Here is a 27,826-nt window from a genome sequence, read left to right on the forward strand (position 1 = left end):
CTCTCGGTGGGTCGCTCGGATTACGTTTTTCCAACAACCCGTCTCTCTCCGTCTGTTGACGTTGACGAGCTGACGAGGCTGTGTGTTTACGGCGAGCCGCGTTGTGTGTGGAGACTTATGTTTGCGTTCCCCTTTTAATGTCCTACAATGACGAAAAAACGGTGCGATTAGTGCGTGCCACGACAAAGAGGGAGAGCGATAGAGACTCGGTATGGTGCCCGCTACAATGAGAGTTCTGGTCCCGTCACCCGCCACTCCCCCAACCCGCACACACACACAGCCAGTGACCGGAGAGCATAGCCGGAGTGCGCGGCATTGCAGCCAGATGATGACGGCGGAGGGACGGTATGTAGCACTCGGGGCATAACACAAACGGCAGCATTGAGCAGCATTCGGTGCGCACCAACAACAACACCACCACCACCACCGGCGGTAGAGTGTGGCGGCGGCGGGTGGTAGGCCACGGCAGAGCCGATTGTGGTCGTCGCGGCGCGCGCTGTGCCGCGCTGTGAACGACCAGAAACCAGTCGCGCACAGTATCGCGTTACAGCTTGAACGATAAAGTTCAACCAACTAACCCGACCCGACCGACCGACCGACCGACCGACCGACCGACCGACCGGCCGTGTCCACGAGAGAGAGTCCGCGTTTTTTCGTCAGAGTCGCGTGTTCTCCGGTCCGGAGTCAGTCTCGTGAAGTAACATCACGTCAACCCCGCGCCGTTCGGACGCTACGGCGTGGTGCGCGCTCTAATCACCGCGCGATCGACCTCATCGACCGAGACCCGATCATCTCACTAACGCGAGTCCGTGTGTGCGCGATCACCAGCCGGTCCATAAAACCGTGCGCGGTTTACACAATCTCGCGGTGTGTCAAACGGCCAGCCAGCCAAAACTGGAAGCGCGCCCTCGCCGTTCCGGATAACATACCGGAAGTGGTGCCAATTCTTCACACACACACGCACAAACGAACACAGGGTGAACCGGAATTTCAATCCACCAGGGCAGGGGACATCGCAACAGGCAACAGGTGCTACGAAAAGGTGATATTAAAATCCGCGTTGATTGCTCGACGGCCCCACGTTTTCGGTTGCCGCGTCGTCCGCCGCGTCGAGGGATTGTTAGAATGTTTCTTACACGCTTGCACTCGATTATCGTCCAATTAAATTGTGTTGCATTCCCGGAGTTCCCGGGCCAGTCTGCTTTCTCCATTTGCGAAAGCCAAAGCGTGGTGGTGGTACCAGCCGCAACGTTGGCGCCGCTCCGGAAGAAGGCTAAAAATACAGAGAAGGCAAAAAGAAAGCATCAGCAAAGTGGAATAATTTATAGGCAATTTGCATATAGCACAGCAGCAGCAGCAGCAGCAGCAGTATTCGGTTCGTTGGGGACACCTTCAGCCGGTTTTTTTGAACTTTTTACACGGCGGACACTGTGACTGTGACGAGTAACTTGAACGGCCGGCTGGCTGGCTGACTGACGGCATGTTGTGCGCGCGTCGCATACTAAGAGAGTTTCAAAAACCATCCAACAGACGGCGATGTATACTCTGATCGGCGAGGTTCGCACAAAGTGCATACAGTGTGTGCGTAGTGTCGAGCGATTCACGAAATCATAGTTGGTTCGCGGATGGATGCTGCTGGCTGCTAATCTCTGTCCGAGGCATGTTCAATTCCATCGCGCGCGAATCAGCTGTGAATTAAACGGTTCTGCGCTCGCGCGAGAGAGAGAGGAATAACAAAAACAACGAATCACGAAACTGTTGTGTGCGTTGTGGGCATCGTGGAGCGCCCCTTTCTGACGACGATCCGTCGCCATTCTTATGCATCCATTATCGTGTGATTAGTTCTACGTTGGAGCGTTTCGCGTTTTCACGTCTGTGTGTGTGTGTGTGTGTGCGGGAGCCATCGCTAACAGCAGCCACGTATTTGAAAGGCACCAAGTGTGCCGTTTGTTTAGCGTTAGAGTTTAGCCAACCTCAAGTCTGCGAACCGGTAGTGATCGGAGGAGGCACAGATAGAGCCTCGCCGAGATCTAGGTGACGTCATTCGCCGTTCGCAGTGATAAACACAAAAACTGTGCTGATCTAACAGAGAGCCTGTTACGGAGAGGCCCGACATTGTTTAGCGATCAGCAGCGAGCGGATTGCGATCTTGAAGGGTGACAACAGCCTTCGCGTACCGTGCGCCATTATCACCGGGCGGATGTTTATTATCGTTCCGGTAGTAAATTAATTCTTGATGATGCACTAGGCAAACGAGGCTTAAGATGAAGAGCAAAGCGTGAAAGGTTCGTGGAGACTGCAGACCCTGCTGATCCTCTCATTATCGAGAGTATGTTAAGTAGAACCATGCGCTGGGCGATAGTAACGGCTCCGTAAGCGCCTAAATGTAGACTACCCCGCAAAGCACATTACACACAACACTTTAGAGGCGGGTTCGGCACTTTCGGTGCCGCGTATTTCGTGCTCGATGGCGCGCATAACACTGCTACTGCTTTTTATGGATGCACTACCAACGGCCAATCGCCCCTCTCTGTCTCATTTTTCGTTTCAGATATTGCTGCCGATATCTCGGATAATAGTGCCGAACGGACGAAAGATTTGAACACAACCTTCTCCTCATCAGGTAAGTGGTTAGACCACCGAGTGGAATTTGGGAGTTTTCACTGAAGTGGAATTTTGATACAAGCCAGAGAGGAATCATAATCCCGATGCCCCCTTGGCTGCGCTCCACTTATAGTGTGATTTCCGTACACAAAATGTTTTACGCTACTGGGCCTGGGACGGCCTGGGATCGATCGAGTCAAGAGCCTCCACCACGGGCGGCTCCCATCTGATTAACCACACAGATGGGCGAGGCCGACGCGTCCTGGCCATGCCGTGTGCCGTGCGTTACTATTTCTTATTCCGATTAGCGCACAGCACGCTTTTAGATATCTATACTGGTCACGCCGACCGGTTGGAGTGAGCTGCTGGTTGGCCGGCCGCTACTCGTGAGCCACCAATAACCCCCCTCCCGTTTACTACTGTGTGTCCGGGCCCGGGGTGGGCCCGTGTAAATCCTTATCAGCCGCGCCGCGCGCGCGTTCAGATAACGTGTCCAGAGAAATGAGTAAAATTAAACAGTGCCACTCTCGAAACACACACCCCTTCAGGGCCACCGATCCCGGGTCCCGGAACATCGGAACGTCTCGCCGTCCCGTCGACGTCGACAACCTTTGCTGTTGCTGTTTAGTTGAATTTTGAACGTTTCGGAGCGCTCACGGACACGCAGACACGCAGACCCGAAGGACGGTGGTGCCGCGAATACGTGCGGCCACGTGCACCCCGCCAGCCGGTTTCGTGGCCGGGCCCGGTTTAATCAAGTGCGGTACACAGCAAAACCATCGTAAACAGCGGCGCAGCTGTTTCGCGAAATTCCTCTCGAAAATCTTCCCTCGAAGGGCTCTTCTTCGACGCGAGCAGCGTGCGGCGGTGCGTGCGGTGTATTTTGAACCCTCTACTGGTGGCGCTATGCTCAGTGTGGTCGGGAACGCGAACCGTATACAGTTTTCCCGTCGCTCCGCTGTGGAGTAGAAGCGAAATCTATGCTCCACACGGCCAGACAGTCGCACAGTTCGCTTGACGCGCTGCGTGCGGTTCTAAGCCCTCCACCGGAAAGGCCAATTTCCCCGCGGCACACCGCGACACAGTGCCATCGCACTGTTCCGCTTTCGTTACCGTAGCCAGATCGCGCGCTGATATCTGGCGCTCGCGCGCGCATACGCCCAACGCGGCCGGGTTTGTCTGATAACCGAGGAACAAACAATTGGTAATTCGGTTCTTCAGCGTCTGTGTGTGTTTTTTGGCTGTGTGTGTGTTTAGTTCCTTTTGTGGGTGGCATAAAAGATTGCCGCATGTGCCCTTGGCCGGAAGCCCCGAGAAGCTCGAGCCGTTTCGGTCGCCTCCGATTTGTTTGCCAATCACGTGTCGTCCCGGTTCGGTTTGGTGGGGCCCGTTAGATAGGCCCGTCTCTCTGGATGCAGATTGTGGCCGCTTAGATCTATTTCAATCAACCGTCCCCAACCGCTTGACGCACACAAACGCACACACACAGACAGCGAAAGAGTGTTTGGGACGCCCTTTTCGGGATGCCGCGGAAAGTGTAAAAGGTCTTGGCGGGTCTTTTGGCGGGCTCTAGTGGCCGTAGTTGGTGCTGTTGGCAGCGCACCGCGCACCTAATCGTACCCCGTCACGACGTGTCCTCTCGTGCGTGTTGGTGGTGGCCGAGGCGAGCATGTCACCGATAGTAGTAGCAGCGCGGCATTAGAGAGCACACACAGCGTCGTAGCACATAGCGCCGCCCAGCGCGCGTTCCGATCGCGTTGTGTTGGTGTTTGCGGATAAAATAATTCCTCGCTCTCTGGCGATGCGGTGCAGTTCGTGTATCGGTGGCGATCAGCGTCGCCATCGCAGTCTGTCGAGTGGCGACCCTGAATCCGCATCGCCAGCGGGACCAGCGACAACAGCAGCAGCTGATCAGTCAGACGTAAGGACGATGGCAATGGAGCTGGCGGCGTCGAGCGGTTCGCCCGGTTCCCCCGACAGCCGGCCACCGTCGGTTACGATCGAGGAGCTCGACGATGACGTCTTCATCTCGCCATCGGACGGTGGCGCAACACCGGATCCACCGGAGATGGTCCCACTTGACGACGAGTTCACTTATCTGCTCGCAGCGCCACCACCAGCACACGTGCCGCTTGAGGTAATACGTGAGGAAGAGTGTAGCGGCGACGACGACGACGATGATGATGGCGGCCGTAGTCCACAGAACGAAAATTCACCTACGCCGGCTCCCAGAACCAAACGCAGTCCCGTGAAGGTCCTGCGCGATCTGCTACTCTATCGTCGGCGGTCGGGTCGCCGGAAGTCGCACCCGGTGCCGCAGCCAAGGGCCCACATCGAGCGCCAGGAGCCGACGATCTGCATGCTGGTGGGCGCCAAGGAATGCGACATTGCGACGGAGTACCGGGCCGTCTGCACCACCGACACCGTGGACTGTGAGCAGCTGGAAGCGGAACTGGTCAACCTCGGCTCGGGGTCCAACTCGAGCAGTCTGGACGATCTGAGCGACGTGGATGACACGGCGGCGACGACGACCTCTCAGGAAGATGAACCAGAGCCGGTCCCAAATAGGCGCCGCCGAAGCGAACCTGCGGATCAACAACAGGACCAAGAAGCGTGTGACGACGGAGTGCCGGCGGTCCAAAATACTCACGGCACGGCGCACCACCGTGAGCACCGCCGCGAGCGAGAGGATGCGGCTCGTGACGACACCGGGGAGAGCCGACAACCGTCACATTCTCTGGCCGTGCGGACGGACGATGAGAAAATGCGCGCAAAGACACACCGGCGGCTGCTGCTACTAGAGCAGCGCAACCGAGCGGACCCGGGACTTAGTCTTAGCTCGGGAGCAGCCGTCGACGGCCATCGCGACGGCCATCGTGTTGTGTCGGAAGCGGAGGAGGATGTGCCCCAGCCCAAGTTGACCGCCAGTGGTGGTGCTTCCTCAGGTGCAGTTCCGTGTCGGTCAGAGTCCGAATCCGTGGTGAATCATTCCGAGCCGGGCCAAGTCGAGCAAATCATGTCCATCGTCGACGGCGACACGGTGACGACGACGAACGACGCCGTTGTGGTGGTGGTGAATACAAGTGACAGTAGACGGTTGGCCCCGGTGGAATCGCCTCCACCGTCGCCACCGCCACCGCCAGCGCCGAAGGCGGCCATCGCACTACCGCCGCACCGCAGCAGTGAAGTGACTAATCGGGGACATCCGAAGATCGAACCGTTGTTGCCACCACCGCCACCGCTGCCCGCCGGACGTCCGGCGGCCGCCCCGTTGCCACTGTTACCGCTGACCGTCGAGGCGCTGTCGACGACCACTGCTTCGGGCAATGGCGATGGTCAAATTCCTGGTGGCGATCATTCTAGTCAAGCTGATCCTGCAGATGCTGATCCGAGTGGTGCGCAAGATAGTGTCCCTGCAGTAGTACCCGTCGAAGCGGTGCCCAGTGCGGACCAGAGCGTTCTGCTCAAGTACATCCACGGCGCAGAAGACACAGCAGTTGTTGGACCGGGCACCGCCTCCGTGCCCGCCGAACGGAAGAGGTCCAGTGCGAAGAAAAAACCGTCGCCAACACAGCCGCCGGACGACTCGGCGGGGGCCGCCAGCTCCGGGAAGCGCAGTAAACCGACGGTCGTCCCGCGCAGTAACGGTGGTCCGGGCAACGACGACGTGGACCGTAGACCAAAAATAGAACACATCCACGGTGGTGCTGCTGCTGCTGCTGGTAGTGGTCAGTACCAGCGCGTGAACGGTGGTGGTTATGAAGCAACTTCACCACCACCTCATCTTACTACCGTGGCCCCCGGCTCAATTGGCGTAGGCGAATTTCGTGCCGGGACAATGACGGGACCACGAGGGGAGCTCGACGCTCCCGATCTGCGCTCCGAGGTGTGCCGCGCCAAAGACGCCGAACTGTTGGCCGAGTTCCGCAAGCTGGAACAGGAGACGGCACGGTATGAGCAGGAGCTGCAGAAGATATCGGTCGGACCGTTCGCGGGCCGACAGCCGGCCGAGGAGCGTGTGTTGACCGAAAACCGGACCTATGTCGTGTCGAAGCAGCACGACTTTGTCGTCAACTCGGAGTGGAGCACTAACGGAACCTCCGGGAGGATGCGAAACGGTACCTCTACGAAGATTCCGGCTCCACAGCCGAGTCGGCCTGATCCGAGAGGTCAGCAGCCACCGGTGGCAATACCTGGTCCACCGGCGGATCAGGAAGAGCAGGAGTACTGTACGAAGAAGGTGAAGGAGCGCGTCCAGGAACTGATGGCGTCCGAGGCGGCTCGCGCTGGTGGACCCGTAGTACGACGGAATGGCGGCACGGCAACGGTGAGTGCCCCGTCGACACCGACGGCTAGCCGCCGGAAGCATATCGAGGCCGAGTTTTGCCAGTTCCGGGAGCTCCGTGCCCAAGAGCAGCAGCAGCAGCAGAAAGCTGCACCGAGTGCCGGCCAGCTTGTTGGTGAGTCTGCGTCGTTGGTGGAACGCCACGTTGGATCTAGCGAGCATCCGCAGCCGCCGTCCAGGCGCTGGATGGCCGTAGTGGTTCCATATGTTGCGTTCGGAGTCGCCGCGTGGATCGCGATCCGCTTCTTATCGTCCCTTTGCAGACAATAACCAAGCCCGGGGAGCGGGTTCCCACGCATTGTTGTGTGTCCTCTTCCCCAAATTCCCGTTTTCCCGTTTTTAATGTTCTAAGAGACAGAGAGTACATGGTACACTTTCAGGTACTGAAAGTGCCCTTTCTATACCAATGGCCCAAGTATTACCAGCAGAAGTTGTATAGAAACTAATATCGAATAAATCCGCACACACGAAACACGTTGGAGCTTTGTTTTTAGTCGTCGTCCGCCTAATGAGCCCTCCCATAACCTCTCCCCACTAATGCGGGAAGTACCACTCGAGGATCTCTCTCAACTGAACTGAACCACCCTGTTTTCCATTTCGTTCCCCCGCAAAACAAACAAAACCCCGTTTTGGTCCGTTCGCCGAGCAGGACCCTATCAGGTGCCATCGAAAATCCCACTCCCCGTGGTGGGGAAAGGTGCCCTCGGTGCCACCTGCCCGCCAGCGATCGTCAGCAGCGTCCCTAGTGGCCCCCACGATCAGGAGCAGCAAAGCGGTGAGGATGCGGTCCGGGTGAACGTAGCCGCACTGATCGCGACGCACCAGGAGAAGCAGCAAAGTCAGGCACCGACGTTGGGCCAGCTCCGGAACCGGGTCCCTTCTGAGATCTTGGTCCCGGTTACCCCTGCAACCGTACCACCGAGTTCCGCACCGACCGCGGCGGATGCGTCCGACGAGGTCGTGGTTAGTGTCAGCGACAAGTGTCAACAGTTTGAGCGACGGATCCGCCAGAACTCGATCGGGCAGCAGGGTGGGCAGGATGTCTGGGCAGGAGGACCTGAGCTACGGGCGGCGCCGGTGCCGCCGACACCGCCACAGGCAACGCCGAAACGGGCACCGAAGGGTACGCACGAGCAGCAGATGAGTAGTAGTACTGGTGGTAATGCGTGTGGTGCCGACTGCTCCGAGGCCGATTTGCTGCATGAAATCGATCACGCCCTAGTGCTTGCTAAAGACTTCCTGTTCACGCGCGGTATGTTCGCTCCCCCGCCCACAGACTCACTCTCCCTGTGTGTGTGTGTGTGTGTGTGTGAAAGCGTCCTGGACCTTCCGGCTGGACATATGCCGTGCCTATCTTGCCTCGATCTGCTCCTCGTGAAATGACCCGTTTGCGAGTTGAGGGTGTGCTGTCTGTCCCATGTGTGTCCCCTTTTTCTGAGTTTTCCGCCATCGCTTTTGCTGCATGCCCGCCCCCCGTGACGTGTGTCTAACGCCAACACGCTTGCCATCTAACGACCCCACAAACCCCCGCAGGAACTCTCGTCCGAGTCCGTCAGTTACGTAGCGGAGTCAGAACTGTCGGATTTGGGCATGTGTGGTTTCCATACGCCCGCCCCGTGTGGCGCGGCAGGGGCAGGCAGGAGGAGCAGCACCGGTGATGTGCGGTGACATTTATTTATATCGCACCTACGCCGCCGTCTCGCTCGCTCTGTGATTGACTTCACTTTTCTTCTGGCTTCGTCTTGCTGCCAGCCGATCGAAAGTGCGCCAGTGAATCATCGCTTGGCTCCGGCTGACGGCGACGGCGATGGCGGCGGCGGATTTGGCGCGGTGTCAATGTTTACGGTGGCCAATTTCTGGGTGCTTTCTGGCCCCTTACTGGCGCACACACGACACTTGTTGTCTTAGGCGTGGATCGTGTGCGTGCGAATCGCGTCATTGACTCACAGCGGGCGGGGTGGCCACCCTCCTACACGCTACTCTACTTTTCCGGACTTCCTCTGCCCGATCACGGCACGGCACAGCGACGACGACGGCCGCCGCCGAGTGTGGAAAACTGCTTTATTATTTTTAGCCCTTGATCGTCGCGCTCAGCTCAAGCGCAGCTCAGAGACAGAGAGAGAAAGAGAGAAAGAGAGAGCGTCAAGAGATTCGGGAGAGACGACGACCTACCATGTTAGGTGTCTCACTACGGGACTTCCGCACAATCCACTGGCGCTGGCGGTTTAGTTCCCTTATCCCGAATCATCTGATTGTGTCCATTTTATACGTAACGATGTAGTAACGAAGGTTGGATCAGCTGAGGGTAGTTCATCACAAACTAACGAACCGCTCAAAATCAACCCAAAATCCTAAAGACTTCAGAATCACACCTAACGCCATGCGATAGTAAACAAGTCCCGAGAGCGCCAACAGCACAGAGAGTGCGCGGCGCACGAGCTGTATTTTGACTTCCCGACCCCGATGATCCGATCGCCGAGATTCGGGTGTGTCGAGATGGCAATCCGCATTGCGCATGGTTGGTGCCCGTCCAATCCCACCGAACCGTGGTGGCTGCAGAAGAGCAGAATCTCTCGCGTCCACTCGCGCGATCGGGGTCGCTCGATCAGTTCTTGGCGCGGTGGCATCGCAAGTCGACGCAAACGTGCGCGATCGTGCTCGCTGTACTGTCTCGCGTGAGTGCGTCCTCAAATCGTGTGTGTGTGTGTGTGGTCATCTCGAAGGACGAGGTTTGGGGCAATGAGTGATCCTCGGTCGGATTTTTTGACAAATCCGCCACAGTGAGCCCATCCGCCCAAAAGAGATATGGACCCCGGGCCGAAGTGAATGGGCCGAAGCGGTGTGTGAGAGAGAGAGAATCGCAGAGCTCCCCTGTCATCGTCGTTAGAAACGAAGCTAGTCCCAGACACGCGCCCGAATATGGGTCAGGGTTAGTAAGAGATTTTCCCCTTCTGGCCTGGTCCCTGTCACCCGGTGTCTAGCGGCGCGGTGCGATTTATCTTCTCACTCACTAACTCAAACCGAGAACCCGAAGTGTACTGCTGGCTGGCTGGCTGGGGGGTGTTGTGAATGAACACCCGCGGCCGTTCCGTTTAATTACTCCCTTGTAAACATTGCTCATAAATAACGCGTCCGTCGATTGCCGCGCGCGGGAAGTGGCGCCAGTCCCGCCAATCCAGCAGCCCGCTTAGTAATCCGCGCTATCGATATGCTTCCAGAGACGGGTTCAGCCATGAGAATGGGGCCAAAGTTCAAGGCCAAAACCGCCAACATAGGTAAGTGGTGTCGGAGGTGGGTGTCACCGAGATTTAATGTGCTCCAATCGTCCGTATCGGGCGACATAGGGTTGCTCTTCAGACACATCAGACCGGATGGGGCTGCCCGGATAAACCCGGATTATGACGGACGGGCGAGTAGTGCCAGTGCCAGGCGAGGGCGTTGGCGTTCCCAATTCGCACGCGCGCACATCAGGAATGTCCATCGAAGTCTCTAATGATGTAATTGTTTACTGCAAACTGCACAGCTAGGCGTTCAATTTAGGGCAATAGGCGCTAGCAAACCAGCTCCAGATGTTGGCGCACACGCGCTCGTGCCATGATTGATGGGGCGGAGTAAGCGGATCCCCGCACGTGGGTTTAAAATTTTCTTCAAGCACCCGACCAAACCGCAGACTGAATTTTCTCCTTCAAAGAAACTTTGAAAAGAAGATCCTCTTGTCCTTTTGAGGATCAATCAGTGTTGGAAAGTAGTGTCGTGAGTCCGGATCGCACCTTAATGGGGTCAGCCCGCCTCAAATTCATTCATGAAAACCCCGATCATTAAGGATTTCGGGTGGAGAGAGTGTTCGGTTGTAACCGGACTACGCACGCCCGTGACAGTTGTTCTAAAAATGTTGCCAAGCCGACCGCCGGCCCAGAAGGCAGAAGGAACCCAACCCCAACGGAACCTTCAATGAACAACCGAATCATCGTTCATGTATCGGAAAAGTATGGAGAATGACCAATCCCGCAGCCGCAGCAGCAACGCAGCGATCAGTGGTCAGAGCTTGACGAGCGAGAAAGAAGACGAATTTATAAATAAGTTTTGTGTAAAAACAGAGCTCTAATTTTGTAATCCCCAGCACGGCACGGCACGGCACACTCCGGCTAGCCGCGCAGCGCAGCGGTGTAACTACCCAACCCCAACCCTGTCTGTGTGGTTGGGAAAAGCACGTGGGCAGACGTCGTGGGCAATAGAACGACTGACCAGTAGTGAGTCAGTCCGGGCTCCGTCGGCGTCGTGAGCTCACAGCAACCTTTTAGTACAAAAATTAGACCACTGAGCCCCCTGCCGGACGATTCCCCTTTTTCTGGGATTCCTCCAGATGATTGCGTGTTACAATCATCGATCACGCTCTTATTGTGCTTCCGCTGCGGCCATTGCGCGGCGCACGTATCGTGGCCATTGCGGCGGTGTTCTATTTTAAGGTGCATTACGCTAACAGCGCGTACCATCTTTCGAATGCTTTTAAAAATCGCCGCAAACGCGAAAAACATTACGCGGGTATCGCGGGAGCGTTATCTTGGCATTACTTAAGGGACCGGCGACCATTCGCTCGGGGAGTCGGGTCGGGACCCCCCGGGATGTCCCGAGCGTGACGTGCGTGGAAAATGGGCGCCAAATGTTGTGCGTGGATTAATCGAGAACAAAGAGCAGCACACCAATGTACAGAACCTTTGGAAAATGAGTGATCTTTGGAGGAAAACAGACCGGACGTTAGTCGCTGGGAGTAGTAGGCCTCCATAGCAACCACCGCACGAACCGTCGTATAACCAACAGTTCAAATCGGAATGGTACTCAGTGTAAATTAGTGTTTCGTGCAGTGCAGTTGATTTGTGGGGCAAACCTGGACTTTGAAGCTGCCGGTGTTGGTTGAACCAGTCTCGGGCTTAAATTCGAGGCGGCGGCGATAAGGCGGCGCCTGGTGTCTTTTAAACGATAGCGGCTTTTTGTGGCCCATTTTGGTCGGAAACAAAGTATAGATCACTGCTGTTCCGACGCTTGAAAATGCGGCACCATAAGACATCGCAGTCACTCCCCAGAAAATCAAGTCTACTTCGATTTGAATATTAAGGATGCAACTTTTGCGCCCCGCCTCAAGACCTTTAAAGTGAACGGAAGGGAAATGGATCTGAAAATAGTGTTTCCATTGAGGTATTATCTTGGCACTTCCTGGCCGCACTGTGTCCTGCGGGCGGGCCAACCGCCAACCTTTGAAAATGGAACTCTTAAGGGTACAGCGTTCTAGGTGCGTTCCAAAAGGACTAAATGTCCAACTTATTTGTTACATTTTCCATTGCATGAAACTTCTCCTTCATCGACCGAGTGATTATTTCTATGATTTTGTGCCCAAGGACACAAACACGTACACGTACTGTAAATTGAATTCCATTTCCTAATCGTGCGTTTCCGTGTTACCGAAGCATGCTGTGGGATTTCCATTCGCCGGAACACCCATTCTATACCCTGCTTCCTAATGCTACTCTCTCCTTCTATCTGTTCTCCGGTCAGGCGTTTGGTCTCCGTTCAACCGGTCCACCGAGGTACTGACGAAGGAGGAACTTGCGGAACGATCCGTCGGCAAGCCACCATCAGAGCCCCTGCAACCGGTCTGGGTACCGCGGAGCGCCCCGCCCTCCCCGGTCAGCGAGCGGCGCGAGTTCCGACCGATCGGCTTCGAGTCACCGACCCCGTCCCGGCGAAACGCCGGCAGCACACCGTCGGCACCTGCCTCCGTGGCGGCCCCTTGGACGCAACCCGGCTACACTCCGCCGGCGGAACCGACCCCGCCGCCACCCCAGCAGCAAGTGCGCTTCCCGCCGCTACCACGAGCGACTCCCGGTGGTAGCGCACCGGAACCGACCATCAACTCGCTGCTCAAATCGAAAGGTAAGTGTGCGGCTCACGTGTGTTTTTGTGTGTGTGTGGGGATGCACCGAGACGGAAGGGACCTCACTTTGGAGCACTTTGACCCAACTAACCCCCCTCCGCGATGGTTTCGAACCCAGATGGTAAGACTGCCTCCTCGGTAACATGCACTGATACCAGCACAGCGGCGGTCACATCCAGCAGCAGCAGCACGGTGGCCAAGAGCTTCTACCAACAGCAGCAGCAGCAGCAGAGTGGTGCCACCGCCGTTCGAAGTGCCAGCAGCCCAGCGATCCCACTGCCCGCGGCTGAAAGGATGCAGCCCACCGCCACCAGCACGGCGGTTCACCAGCCGAAAGTGGACGGAATCGGTCCGACGACCCGGGAGGGTATGCCACTGACTCTGCGATCGGTAAGTCACTGGCGTTGGGTGGACTCTTGCTCGGGTGCTAAACTTCTCCTTGTTTTAGGAAATAGACGAAGGCAACCGCGACAAGTGGTACAAGCAGATGTACCAAACGCTCCACAAGGCGCACGACGATGGTAAGATAGAGAGTCACCCCCCAAAAGCCTGTCACTGTCTCATTTTTCCCATGTTTCTTTCCCCCTTGCAGACGATTATGTGACCGTGCGGTACAAAACGCGTAAAGGTGATGATGATGTTGCTTCTTGTGTCCCGCTTACTATCTCGGGCTTGGCCACACCAAAAAACACCTAATAACTGCGTGTGATAAGAACGCCGCAAGGCTTTCTTTATCGAAACCATCATCGGTGGTCTTTATCACACCCATACTAGCGTTATCACACAGGGCGTTTTAATGGGTTTGCACCCGCATTTGTTTGTGGTGGTGGTGGATCCGACAGGTTCCTTTTCCCAGGAGGAAGATTTTGACATAGACCCACTTTGTACGCTACACACACAGGTTACCCATACAAATCGCCAGGTGGTTACCAGTCGGAACCGGAGCCGAACTACGACTCGGACTACACGATCAAGTACAGCACCCTCGACCGCAGGCGAACGCCGATCGGGTTAAGCCCTACGAGCTACAACAAGTACGTATCGCACGACAAGTCCCAGGTCCCAGCAATTCCTCGCAATTAATGGCCATCTCACGATTCAACAGATTCAACACCTTGCAACCGAACACCGGCGGCAGCCAGCCGGCTGGGTCGGTCCAGCAGCCACCGGTGCGTGCCCGGAACGTCGCACCCTACCGGAGTCAGCCGGGCCGGATAGAGAACTACACGCCGGGCCGATCGTCAATCTCGGACAAGGAATCGAAAGAGGTAAGGCAGCTGCTGGGATCGCTGCTACTCGCGGCAGGAGAGGCTGTGAATAGAGTTTGCGTCAAATGGCCGGCGCGATCGGATCTGTCAGGAGTCCGTCGGGAGCGTGGTGACACACGGTGTGTGGCTGATAACGGAGTGTTTCTCTCTTTTTTCTCTCTCTCTCGCTCTGTGACACTCACGGTCGTTTTCCCTTCCACGGTCACACGCACGGCCGGGGGTCGCACCACCACCAAACACACACACCGAATCACCTCCCTCCCAGTGGTGGGATGAAGTGATGGACATTTTCAACGGGGTACGGCCTATTGCATTTCCTTCAAGTCTGCTTTTTTGCTCTTCCGTGTGTTCCGGTGCGTAGCCGGCTACTTCTTGGGCTACCTCTCAGAGGCCACAGTCATGTTACCGCCTCTCGCGTAACGCTTGTGTAGTGTAGGCGACTGCTTATTTGCTTGTGTGACATCTAACACCAAGGCTTTTTCGCAAGCACGACCGATGGAACGGTTCAAAGGAAAGCGTTCTTTCCCCGACAGTTCGGGACATCCAATTCTTCATCCAACTAACCCGGGCGATGAGCGAAAAAACCATGGCAACCATGGCGACTCTGTTCGTAGCCCCCGTACTCTCCCCCCAGTCAACTTGGATGTGGTTGACAACCTTTTCCCAACTTTAGAGGCGAGAAACTGTGAGGCGAATGTGACAACCGAATTAGCAGCCCAGCCCCAGTGTGGCCCAATCAAGTGCACTGTAAATTTCAAAACCTAGCACCCTTTTTAGTGCTATCGTAGTAATCACTCCTGCACTCACTCACAACACAGCACCACTCTGTCGCTTCGCTATCTGTCACCTGGCGATGGAGTGAACTGAGTATTCTTGCTTTGTAAAGTGTAAATAACACGCGAACACTGTGTGTTCCTAGCGAAGCTACAAACACTCGAAAGTATTAGGCGTTTGAATTGATTCTAGCGGTTTTTATTCGACATTCGTGACCAAAGACTACAACTACAACTACAAAGAAAATATATGACTACTTTGATGAAAGTTAAAGAAAGCTTGCTTCAAATGCAATAATTGTTGTCGATAGCGTTGTCCATCAATAATTTCATTAGGTTTTAAAAGCTCACAGTACACCACACCTTTCATATCCGACCATATGCATAGAGCAACCTTTGCACAGTGAATATTTCGCTTTGGTTGCGATGGACCTGGTTCACCATTATCTATGAACCTCTAGTACAAGAACTAAGAACCCCTTTCTGTTCTGCAGTGCAAGCAGAAATTCGCAAATGGTTATCCTTCTTTCAATGTCTCTTCAATTTATGTGGAACCGAGTAATACATTTTTCTAATCATTCCCACGGTACTCAGGCGATGGGAAAGTGTCGTGTGGTCGGAAACTCCTAACATTTCTGCAAGTTCTTTTTGCGTCTGACGTGCGTCTTTTATCTGGCAAACCGCTCTCTCAGCAAGAGTTTTGTTCACCATAAACATCCATTAAAACGTGATGATTTTCGGTGACACTTTTCGTCATATGAGTACATCTATTGCAAAAACCGCAAGAATTATATCAAACACCTAATAGTAACAAACGCTCTAACACGCTCTCGCTTAGCGTTCGCACGCGCCGTAAGCTAAAAGGTTTCTTCTGATTAACTAACCCCATACGGGGGGCCTATCATCTGACGTTTGTCAACACGACTAATGCGCTCCGTTCCGTTCCCTTCTGTATTGAAGCAATTGGAGCACCAAAAGCAGCTGACCACCAGCAAGACGTACGAGGGTAACCTTTCGAGGTAAGCGAACGGAGGGGAAACCCGTAGCATCCGACTCCTTTCTAAACTGTCGCCCCATTTTCCAACCCATTCCCCCCAACGGATAGGGCCCTGCTGAAGGAGCAACAAGGGTACGAGAGTGACTCGACGCTCGTGTTCCGCAAACGGGTCGACCAGGTGGACGCTGGATCCGCGCTTAGCCCGGTGGAGCAGAAGCAGCACTACCGCACGATGCAGGCCGGCGGCGAAATTCCGCTCCACGGCTTTCGCAAACCGGCACCGGAAAAACCAAAAGGTACAGGCACCGGGAAATGGCGTCCCCTAACACACACACACAGACAGACACACGCTTCCATTCTCAATCATTCTCTAACGCGTCACCACACTATACAGAAACCGCTCATCATCTACTAAGTCACTAGTTGGCCTATCAGCACACACACACAGGACACTAATGCACCCATTTCCGGGCACTTGGTATTACTCTCTCTCTGCAGCGCCAAATCTATGCTCAATCTCTGATCTTTTCCTCTCGTTTCCTCTTCGCGCACACCCTTCGCCTAACCCCTTGTGTATCTGTGTCCTGCTGAGGGATCTGGTATTTCGGTCTGGTGGAGGGAAGTCTGTGGGTACATAACACACTGGTGAAGGGGGTATACTCTACACGGTATTTGGTTCTAAAAGCTTTCCCGGTCCGGTCTCTTAAGCGAGTTGAGTACTAAAACCAGAGTCAGAGTCACGACATGATGTCGCACAAGGACGCCGAGCACGAGTGTGTGTGTGTGCCTTTCTGTACCAAGCGCACCCTAGCCGACCCCGGAGCCATGAGGATGTGGCCGTGTTTCTTCGCCATCTGCGTCGTGTGAGAGTGTTACGCACCAGACGCACCAGAGTGTCCTAATACGAGGTGACGTAGCGTTCCGTAGCGCCCAGCATATCGGAACTGACTTTCGGAGACGTTTCGTCCGCCCACCAAACAGATCGTCCGGATGGCGAGCTGCGGGTGGAGATCCGGGAGCGCCAAGCGGTCACACGTCCGTGTACGAACCCGTTTCTGAACCCGCCCGCGGCACCGATCACAGCCTATCCGATCACGAGCATCGCCCGGCCGCTTGACCTGTTCGGAGCGTTCCTGCGCGAACCGCGCACTTTTGTGCCACCGGCCCCACCGAGCCGCAAGTCTTCGCGCAGCAACTCCACGCTGCGGATCATCGCCCGGACAACGGCGACGGCGGCCTACGACCAGCGGCGCACTACCGCCCAGGGCGGCAACTTCCGCTCCAAGTCGGCAGGACCGACGGCAAAGGAGGAGAAGAACCACGAGAACAGTACGCGTGTGGCGAAACGCTCGGGTGGCTCCGGCAGCCCGGTCACCACGCCGGCCGCCTTCCACCAGCAGCAGCAGCGTCGGGCCAGCCCGAGTCCGGTCGCGTTCGGGCGCGGCATCTCCAAGGAGCGCACGTTCGCCGAAGAGAAGAAGCGCATCGAGGAGAAGCTCCCGAAGGTGGTCTCGGTGTCGACGAGCATCCTGCGCAACCCGGACCTCCGCTCGCCGAACGAGGTGAAGAAGGCGCTCCGCAGCTCATACCTGGTGCCGACGCAGCCGCGTGACCCGTACGCCACCACCTCGTTCGTGGGCCGTGGCCGCTCCTCGCCGGCGTCGTCGTCGTCGGTGAAACGGTACAGCTCCCAGAGTGTGTACTCCTCGACCAGGAGCCTCCATCGGGGAACAGGGGTGGCTCACAAGAAAGAGAACGCCGCCGCCGGCCCCGCCACCGTGACGAAGCCGAGGGCTCACATCCGCCGACCGAGCGTCACGATCAAGGCGAGCTTCGCCCAAAAGTCCAAGTCGGGCTCGAGCCAGAGCCTGGCCCGGACCAGCTCCACTTACTCGATCGATTCAACGCCCAGCTCGAAGCGTCGGTCCCGCGTGTCGTACATCCCGGCAAGTCACACGCTTCCCCTGACGAGTGCCAGACGAGGCGCTGCTGCGGCCACCACCACGGCACGGCCGAAGCCCCGGCACGCTGGTAGTCTCGATCGAAAGATCACCATCGTCGGACCGAAAGCCGGCACCGGCGTCCAGCGGACCGCGGACAGCATACGGACGGATTCATTCTTCCGGAATCTGTTCCTCAAACCGGGCGACAGTGCGGCCGTGGGTCCGGTAAGCAGCGTGCTGGAGAAGGCCCGGCTCTGGAACAGTCTCGCGAGCCGCTCGGAACCATCGCTCCGGAAGCCTGCGTCCGCGAGGACACCGGCCGCCGCCGGGGAGGTGATCGAGCAGGTGAACCGCTTCGAGTCGCTGGTCACCGACGAGCAGGAAGCCCAATTCGGGTACGTCCGTGGACGGTGCATGAAGATTGACTACAGCAGCAGCTACCACGAGCGGAGCCGCAGTGAGCCCCCGACGGCGACGACGACGACGACGATGACCACCACCACTACCAGGTCGACCGTGATCCAGGAGGAGCTGGTGGGAACTGGGGGCGCTCCCCGCACGATTGTGGGCCGGCGCGTGGACGTTGGGCGTACCTCGCGGTCGCCCTCATGCCGCCGCATACGGACGCTGCGGAGTGAGGGCCACGTCCGGCAGATCGTCCGGGCGCGCAGCCTGAGCGCCAACGAGCGGCAACCCCGCTCCGGCTCGGCGGGGGAGGAACTGGTGCGCAGCCACTCGCTGAACCTTGGCGTCTCGCGGGCGCGGTTCCGTGAGCTGAACCACTTCTACAGCAGCCTCGAGCGGCTCGGTCAACTGGAGCACGTCACCTCCTGTTCGTCGGGTGATCTGCGGGCCCGAGGGGCCCGCCCGGCCGAAGACATCATAGACTACGACCTGTGGAAGCGGGTCCGGGAGCACGAGCGGGCCGAGCGGGAACTGTGGCAGCTGCGCAGCAAACTGAAGCAGGACCAGCGGGAGCGGGACTTTTTCTTTCTACCCCGTGATCCGGCGGACGTGCGCTGGAACCGGGACCAGGACATAGGTCTGCGGCAGCGGGAGCGCTCGGTCGAGGACCTGAAGGGGTTGCTCGCCCAGCAGGCGCGGGCTTTCGAGGGGGCCAAACTGCGCCAGCTGGCGGTCGCGAAGGACCACTACAAGCCGCTGTGGCGCGGCTCCTCCGTCCTGGATGTGGCCACCCAGCTAGAGGAGCGGGGTGCCGAGAAGCGGGACGACAGCGGTGGGCCACAATCGCTGGACTCGGCGGCTGCGGCCAGCAAGCAGCGGTACGGAGTGATCAGCAGCACGCTGCTCAGTACGCTCAGCGCGGAGCAGATGCGCAAGCTCAAGTGTCAGCTGAGCGAGATCTACAGCGCGGGCGGCGGTGGCGGTCACCCGAAAGAGGGACCACAGGTCACGAGGGAAACCCGCCAGCAGGAGGTGGATGAAGAGACATACGTCATCAACGTGCCGGAGCGGGCCAACCGGCTGGAGACGCTGCTCCGGGTGCGCAGCCACTCGGTCCTCACGAAGGATCAGGTGCAGCTCCCGGGCCCCGCCCCGGCGAAGGCCTGCCCGGACCGGAAGACGACGCCACGGGCCGCGGAAGACGACGTGGAGCGGCGCGTCACGTCCCTGTCGCGCTCCCTCTGCCAGGAGCTGAAAAGCAAGATGGCCGACAAACACCACTCACTGCCGGTGATCGGAAGCAAGCGGAAGGACCGACCGTCGATCCTGCCACCGCCGCCAGCGGACGGCGGGGAGCGCTTCCACTCGCTCGAGCGCGGTCTTCGGAAGCACGCGCAGCGGTCGAAGGAAGCGACGTACGCGGACGCGGATGAAAGCGCCTCGTCGGAGACGTCCAATCGGACGGTGATCTTCCGGACCGACCCTCCAGCCGCCCCCTCAGATCCGCCTGCCACGGTGGAGGTGGAGGACATCAAGAGCCGGATACGGTACTTTGAGGAGAAGCAGTCGGACGTGGACACGGCCCCGCCCGTCACGGTGTACCGGGCGCGGGACGACTCCGAGTCGCCCTCGGAAGAGGACGACACGGCGGCGGGGGCGGCGAGTGGCGGCCAGCGGACGTCGCCGACACTGGCGCACTCCCAGTCGTTCACCGACCTGAAGGACCTGTTCGGGGAGAAGCGCTCGGTGTCCTGCTCGTACGCGCCACCGCCCTTTACGCTCCGGTCGCGCAGCTCCACCCCGGACTACGGGACCGGCCTGCAGCCGGGCGAGGTAAAGAAGATCGCCGGCCGGTTCGAGTCCGGCTCGTGCAGTCCACCGCCGGCGCCGCGCCATTATCAGAGCGATTCCGAGTTGACGGCCGCGGCCCCGGCGACTGCTCCGTTTCCCGTCCGGGCGCACGAATCCGGCGACGTGTCACGGATGACGCACCGGTACGAGGTGGTGCAGGGCCGGTTGCCCCGCTGCCGCAAGCGCCGGGAGCGTATTGCGTCGCCCATCCCGCGTCATCCGGCCCTGCGCCGGGACGACCGCTTCATGCCGCACATCAACGTGATCAGCAAGACCGCTTCGCTGAAGCGTGAGATCGGAAGCGGCGGCGGCGGCAAGAGGACCGGCGTCGGCGGCGCTGGCACCCGCCGGAGTGCCTCGTCCGGGAGCGAGGAGTTCGAGCGGCTCAAGAGTAAGTTCGAGTGCGGTATGGGCGACCTTTCGCTGGTCGGCAAGATGTACACCTCGGTGCCGGACATGCGCGAGCTGAAGGACATCTGCGGGCACCTGTCCGGTGAGTGGATCGCCCACCAGTTCCCCAAGCCGGCTGACAATGCACGCCGGCCGCCGGCCACCGGGCGCCGCGGACCAGCGCCTTCGAGTCCCACCTCCCCGAGTCCCGATCCTCGCCACAATTCCCACCAGCACGACGGTGGCGCAGAACCACCCAAGTCCAAGTCCAAGTCCGGAACCGAGCCCTCATCGTCGTTCCTCAAACAGTTCTACGACCACCGGCGAGCCAAGTCGGAACCGGAACCGGAGCCAGGGGGCCGGACCAAGTCCGGTCGGCCCATGTCCGACCGGCAGCGCGAGGCGGAGGCACTCTGGAGAAAGATCCAATCGATGACGGCCGCCGCCGCCACCAACAAGTCGACCGTCACATTCGAAGGTTAATTTGCCACCGCATAAGCTCTCTAGATAAGGACTCTCCCCACTGCCCCCCTGGTGTCCTGGGTCCCCTTTCGCTCTCGCTCACCTATCATCGCTTCCGGCGCAGTACTCTCTCTCTCTCTCGCTCTCTCTATCTGTTTCTGGGTTCGCCCGGGACTGGCCTGCCCGTGTATGTGTGGACATGAAAGCCTCCCATCCCCCATCGCCTGTGCGCTAACCACTGCCCCGCTTGTGGCCTCTAGCCTTCTGTGTAGCCTGCTGCTCCGGTGTTCCGTCGTGACTTCATTCTTTTCTGTTTGGTCCGTTTGCGCATCCCCTACCGCAGAACCGCACATCACGTTCCCATCGCCCCCCCTGAAAGGAGCACCACCGTCGACACCGCCAACACCACCACCACTACCCTTCCTTCCATCGTCACCTCGGATCGGTCTGAGTTCGAACGGCGCAGGTGAGTTCCGGCCGCCCCAGACGTCCAACCAGCAGTCCAAGGCGGTCTGTCAGTCCTGCCAGGTCCCGTTCGCGTCCAGTCCTGTCGCTTGACTCATCATCCCTCAGCAGGGCCACATCAATCGATCGATTGGATCGATCGTGGCAGTAACGCAACGCGCAATAACAAACAACAACCATTGCCAAACGATGCCAGAGAGCGCCACAGAAAGCGAAAACACTGGTCGGGTTAAACGCACCGCCCCTTACTGGTGCGCGGCCAGATCCTCGATCACTCTTCCCATTAATGGACCCGCGGCCCCGGGAGCCCTCTCTCGCTCGCTCTGTCTCGCTCCGGTGTTCGGTAATTGGTGAAAGTTGGGAAGGGCTGTTGAAGGTGAAAGCGTGCGCAAACCCGCAGGGTCCATTCTCTGTACGACGCCGCGATCACTGCGCACAAAGCCACCGCCGTACAGTGCTGTGCCAGAGATCAGCGGGACAATGTAGAGCGCCTCGCTAATTTAAGGAACACGCCACACACAAAGAGCGATGGCTAAACAATTGCAATCGTAGTTGCAACCTTTGACATCTGACGTCACGCATCCTTGGACGCGCAAAACAACGCCCAAGGGTCAATGTCAACTAGATGGTCCACGCTTTGGTCCTACGATCAAACCAATGGAAGATGATGTTACACAAAGTCAGCTCCGCTGTGACTGTATTACGCTACGCCAGCGTTTGTATTAGGTCTGCAAATTAATTAGTTCGCTGTTTATTCGACATTTGTGGCCTAACTACAACAACAAAACATATCACTAGTTTAATGAAAGTATTGTCCGTCGTTAGCTACTACTTTCTCCCATGTTTCAAATAATTAACGGGTCTCGTATCGATAGAACTCCTCGTCGTTAGAAGCGATCCAATTTGAGACTTTTTTTTAATACCTTCATGAACCGCGGTTTTTTTGGTCAAAGCTTGCCTTAAACATATTAATTGTTGTCGATGGGATTGTCCATCAATAACTTCATTATCATTCCCATGGCACCCAGGCAAGGGGAAACGGTCGTGTTGTCGGAAACTTCTAAAATTTCTGCAAGTTCTTTTTGCATCTGACATGAATTGGCAAAGCTTCCAATTCTTCAACATCAAGCTTTTTGGCTGTCCAGGTCGCTCTTGGTCTTGCAAACCAAAATCACCACTTTTAAACCCACGCAAACCACATCTGACACGTTCTCACGATACGATAATGAAGTAATGAAAAAGTACTCCCCGCAAAATCACTTTATCAGGAATCACTTTATGCGTAATGACAGTAGCTGTCAAACACATATTTCATTTAAAAAAATGGGTAACTTTTATTGAGTAATCCATTGTAGCCATCCATTGTAAAACCGAACTAATTAATTTGCACACCCAATAATCGGCCTGAAACCGGCGCACACGTGATGTGGCCGGAACCGGGTCCCTTTAAGCGCCCAGCGCGCCAAAAGCGAAGAAAGTGAGTACACACTACCGCGCACACACCACACTCCACGGGAAAGCGTGATCGGGAAGCAAACATGTCGCGCATCGTGGTTCTTGGGCCCCGAGAGGGGGCCTGTGGACCACCTTGAGGAGCCACAATAACACAAAAACTACGTGACCGGGGGGAGGTATCTCTGCCAGAGAGAGAGAGAGCGTGTGCCGAGAGCATCGAAAGAGAAATGTGCCGGTGCTAAGCGTTCGCACTTCGCCCCGTTTGGCCGAACGAACCGCTTCACAGTCACGTTCGCGCGCTTCGCAGCACCGGAGAGTCTTTGTGTCCCCCAGTGCCCGGCTAGCCCGAAAACTTAGTTTGAAACCTAGTGCACTGTTGCATAGTGCCTCGGACACCTCGGAGAGTAGACAGAGTGAACACAGCCTCTGGTTACTGGGATTACTGTCAGGCCAAACACCAAAAGTCAATTGAAACCAAACGCGCGTTACACATGGTCGAGCCGAGGCTTGTGTTTCCTTGGTGACGTAAAGAGGTGGCGGTGTATCGACCAAACACAGAGTAGCAAGCGCAGGGAGTAGCAAAAACCTAGTCGAGCGTCAGTTTTTCCCAGAGCCCAGCGGCGCGTGTAGTAGGCCGCGCCGCGTGAAGCAGTCAGTCGAAGCCTCCGACACGCCAACCGCAGTGTGCGGCGGTCCTTCTCCCCGGATGGGTAAATAATTGTTTCACAATATGCTCACGCTCATTCATAAAACATTACACTGTTATAGACGACGCTGAAGGGGGAATGGCGCAAAGCAGCGCTTAACGGTGGTGCCCCACAGACAGTAGTAATCATAAACGTAGGCTGCGGAGCCCGTCACCGTTTCATCACCGTTCACCGTATCAATTGTAATCGGAAGTTCGGGTTGGGGGCCAGCGCAGCGTGGTGGTGACTCTTTCAAGTGCGGGCGCGTGAAGTGATCATTTAACGTAGAGCGAAGCGAATGCACCACCGAGGCATGCACATTACACTCACTATCAAGGGTTCACGAGGCCGGAATCGGGCTCGCCCGGGTAAGTTATCTGGGATGGCCCCTTCCAATCGGATCGCTCCCAATTCGACCGATCCGTGTTGAATAGTGGATTCCCAGTTTTATTTGATTCCATTTTTTGTTAATGGCCATTTTGCGGCCAAACACTTTTGTTCCTATGGCTAGTAGTAGTGTGCACTGGGGGCTTGCTGACGGTACTTTACGGTTATTTTTTGAACGGACAGGGTTCCGATGGGTCGGTGCAACGTATGGACGTATGTCAAACGTAGCTGCACATACGGCTCATCGTCAAGTTGTGATTCACGCTTTCCCAAAAACGGCGATTGGAAATCCCAAGCAGGAAGTACGCATGGCGCTGGGCTGGGACTTGACTGATACCTGCTGGGCAAACACAGAGGCCCGGCGCACAAAAGATAAACGGAACCAACCTGCTGCGGCGTGTTAACGTGGTCGTTAAGCGGAGTAATGTAAACGCGTTATGCGTCTTTCTGTCTCTCTCTCGTACACTGATCTTTCCCCCCTCCGAGAGAGTAACAGGTTGTAATGTGGCTGGGCGATGTTTTGGAGCATTAACCTGCTGGCTTGCTGGCTGGCTGGCTGGCTGGCTGGCTGGCTGGCTGGGAAGTGGTCACTGAGCCTAATCGCATTATACTGCGCATTCATACATCATTCCCATGCCCTGCCCCGCCCAACACGGCGGCGGTGTGCAATCACTTCAAAACTGGGCCCCCGTCTCGCTCGCGGATTTCCCGACCCTTCTTCTTCTTAATCGCATCATATACCATTTCCTTCCGATTCGCATTACACGCCCCGAGAGGGGGCCAAAACACGCTGGTCAGCATAGTTAATCACTCGATTGTCCCGTTGCTTGAACAAAAAGCGACCGTGTCGCTCGCGTGTATGGGCATTCGTCCCTATTTAACGCACCGGAGCTGCACCTTCAGAGAAAGCATCGCCGGAAAAGTTGATAAACAAGTGCTCGGTGGCGCGACGAGGATTCCTCCATCATCATGATACAACATCTCGCGTTGTCCCGATGCTTACACGTTGGTTTCTATTACGCCACCAGCTAGCCAGTGGCGGATAGTTTTCCCTGTTTTTACGTGCCAGCATCCGGAGGCCAGCGAAAGTGATTTTTTGCTCACCTCACTTACGCCAGAGCGTATGATCGATTTCAAGCCATTCATTAAACCCTGCAACGAATCTGCTCCCTTACGCATCCACATTTGGGCATAGATTTGGGCAGTTGCGCGGCGTGAACGAGAGAATGTGGCGGTCTTCGGACACATTCCAGCATTCAAAGGCCACAGTGTTGTTGTTGTTCACTACTGTAGAGCCGCCGGGGAAAGGCGCAAGAATCTTATGTTTCAATTCCCCCCGCAGAATCTCCACGGCGTTACATCGAGAGCGATGTCAACATCCATTACAAAACACCGATCCGGTTCGAGTACAAGGACCCGATCCCGGACGATGAGCTGGCGTACCGGCAGGCGGAGCATATGCGCCGCGTGTACCAGGAGGAGCGCCGCCGGAAGTACATCAACGAGCTGGAGGACATGCACTCGCGGCGCCACACGGACAACATACTGCCGTCGCAAAAGTCACCGATCCCGCTCAATCGGTACGATGACTTTGCCGCGGACCTATCGCCCAAACCGCAGCAGCCGCCGCTGAAGACGATCGCACGCGCCCTCTACAACTTCCAAGGCCAGAGCATAAGGTACGCGGCACAGAATCCCAACCGGCCCCCCTTCGCTCTCTCTCTAAACCTTCTTGTGACCTTCTAGGGAACTGTCTTTCCGCAAGGGGGACATAATTTATCTCCGGCGGCAGGTGGACAAAAATTGGTACGAAGGAGAGCACAATGCCACCGTTGGGCTACTGCCAGCAAACTATATCGAGGTACATCGGGTAACGGACATCATCATCAGATCATCATCCAACTGAATCATTAACGCACGCTGACGCTTTTTCACGCAGATTCTCACCAGGGATAGCGCAAATGTCGGGATCAGCAAACCTGCGGCGCTTACCAAACGAAACCCCGTCCGGGAGGGAAAGGCCCGGGCAAAGTTCAACTTTACCGCACAAACGGCCGTCGAGCTGTCGCTGCTGAAGGGTGAACTGGTCACCCTGACGCGCCGGGTGGACGACAATTGGTTCGAGGGCAAGATCGGCAGCAAAAAGGGAATCTTTCCGGTATCGTATGTAGAGGTGAGTGGGCCGGCCGGAAGAAACTGCCAGCCAGGCATGATGAGTAGTGACCGTGTCCTCCTTCTCCACCCAAACCCAGATACTAACCGATATTGATGGTGCCGAAAGCTACGATATCGAGCCGGTCGTCAGTAAGCCAGTCGTGCACCTCCACCACCAACAAGGCCAACCGGCGGCGGCGCAAACACTTACCACTACGCACTACGGCACCACGCACAGCAATGGGCGCGTTTCTCCTGGGATCGTGCGGGAAACGAAGACGGTGCAAAAAACGGAAGTTCTGCATGTCGACACGTCCAACGAACCCATTTCGTAAGTCGCGCGCACTTCCCAGAAGCAGAACTTAAATTGTTTGCTTGACCACTGGTGCTACTTTTCGCTTTTAGTTACCGAGCCCTGTACAACTATAAACCACAGAACACGGACGAGCTGGAGCTGCACGAAGGGGACATTGTGTACGTGTTGGAAAAGTGTGACGACGGATGGTACGTTGGGACCTCGGCCCGCACCGGGTGCTTCGGGACGTTCCCGGGAAATTATGTCAACAAAATGTGAGAGGATCAAACCACACGTAAAGACGTAAAGAGTGCGAGCTAACATCACGAATTGCGAAGCAGCTAGTAGAGTATAGGGAGAGCCAATCGGTCCTTGCCAATCGTTATCGAGGCGTCGTAGAACCAAGTTTTTATGCCACAAAGAAAAATACCAAAAAATTAACCATTATCGACGTAGTTCTCCTACTAGTCATTTACTGGTAACTACACCACATTTTAACAAAGCAACCGTTTGTTGATCGTTCATGGAAAAAAACGAAAGTGAACAGAGTAATGTGTTTTATAGAGGAGAATCTGTTGAAAAAAACAAAGCAACAAAGAGACTAACACACCACGACGGCAGATGCCGCTGTCCGCGCACAGTCTTTCTACCGGTTGGCCTTTGCTCCCGCGTAAGTTGCACCACGTGACTTACTTGGGGATAAAAACAATTTAAACGGATGTGCCTTCAAAGTGAGCAGCAAACGAAACGATACCGTGACCCAGCGTCCGCTGCAGAGTTACAAGACAAAACACAATCAGGATACGTGTGTCGGGTGCACCGCCGGCACCGGCCATTATACTGTGAGCAGATTTCAGAAACCTATTACTACGAACGAAAGGTACAAGCCATCTCGGGAGGGGAGACAGGATAGCGATCGAGGATCAAATGTTTATAGCCACGGCCACACCCTGTTGGAGGCCGATTATTTTGAGAGTGATACACCACACGCGCGCACCCGCACGACCACCACTTTGTACTGCGAATCTGCATTCTTCCCTCGGGATCGTCCTCCGTGAAAGGCCAACAAGAAGATATTCACTGTTACGGAACTCTGCAGCCACTCTAACTCTAACCACTCTAACAACTAGTAGTGAGAATCCAGTTAACCTCTTCACTTCAATCGTAAGCAATATAACAAGCGGAACACCGGAACAAGAAGCCCTCGTGTGTACCGCGGCGGGGCGTGATACTAAAAAGAGAATTGTCCACTAAACACATTATACTCGTAGTAGGCCGTACGTTTTACTGACACACTACATACACACCCAAAATTACACACACACACCGCTAGCTGTTCCGTTGAGTGTGGTTCCATAATAAACAAACTAGCAAACCCATCTACCGCGTGTGTCGATTAGTTTTTAAATCGTGACCA

The 27,826-nt window shown here is 56.4% G+C and overlaps 1 protein-coding gene across 1 annotated transcript; it reads left to right on the forward strand.

Moving 5' to 3' along the window:
- The first annotated feature begins 4,405 nt into the window (after positions 1–4,405).
- LOC128278129 (uncharacterized) lies at positions 4,406–27,788 on the forward strand. Its single transcript, XM_053016795.1, has 17 exons — positions 4,406–7,064; positions 7,599–7,990; positions 8,048–8,201; positions 12,500–12,877; positions 12,997–13,268; positions 13,327–13,399; positions 13,471–13,506; positions 13,780–13,912; positions 13,984–14,146; positions 14,412–14,444; positions 15,889–15,938; positions 16,025–16,212; positions 25,303–25,639; positions 25,707–25,821; positions 25,900–26,133; positions 26,213–26,445; positions 26,520–27,788. Exons 1-17 carry the CDS (start codon positions 4,406–4,408, stop codon positions 26,686–26,688), a joined length of 5,619 nt encoding a protein of 1,872 aa, XP_052872755.1. The 3' UTR covers positions 26,689–27,788.
- The last annotated feature ends 38 nt before the right edge of the window (positions 27,789–27,826 follow it).

This window comes from Anopheles cruzii, chromosome 2 (assembly GCF_943734635.1).
Source record: "Anopheles cruzii chromosome 2, idAnoCruzAS_RS32_06, whole genome shotgun sequence".
NCBI lineage: Eukaryota > Metazoa > Arthropoda > Insecta > Diptera > Culicidae > Anopheles > Anopheles cruzii.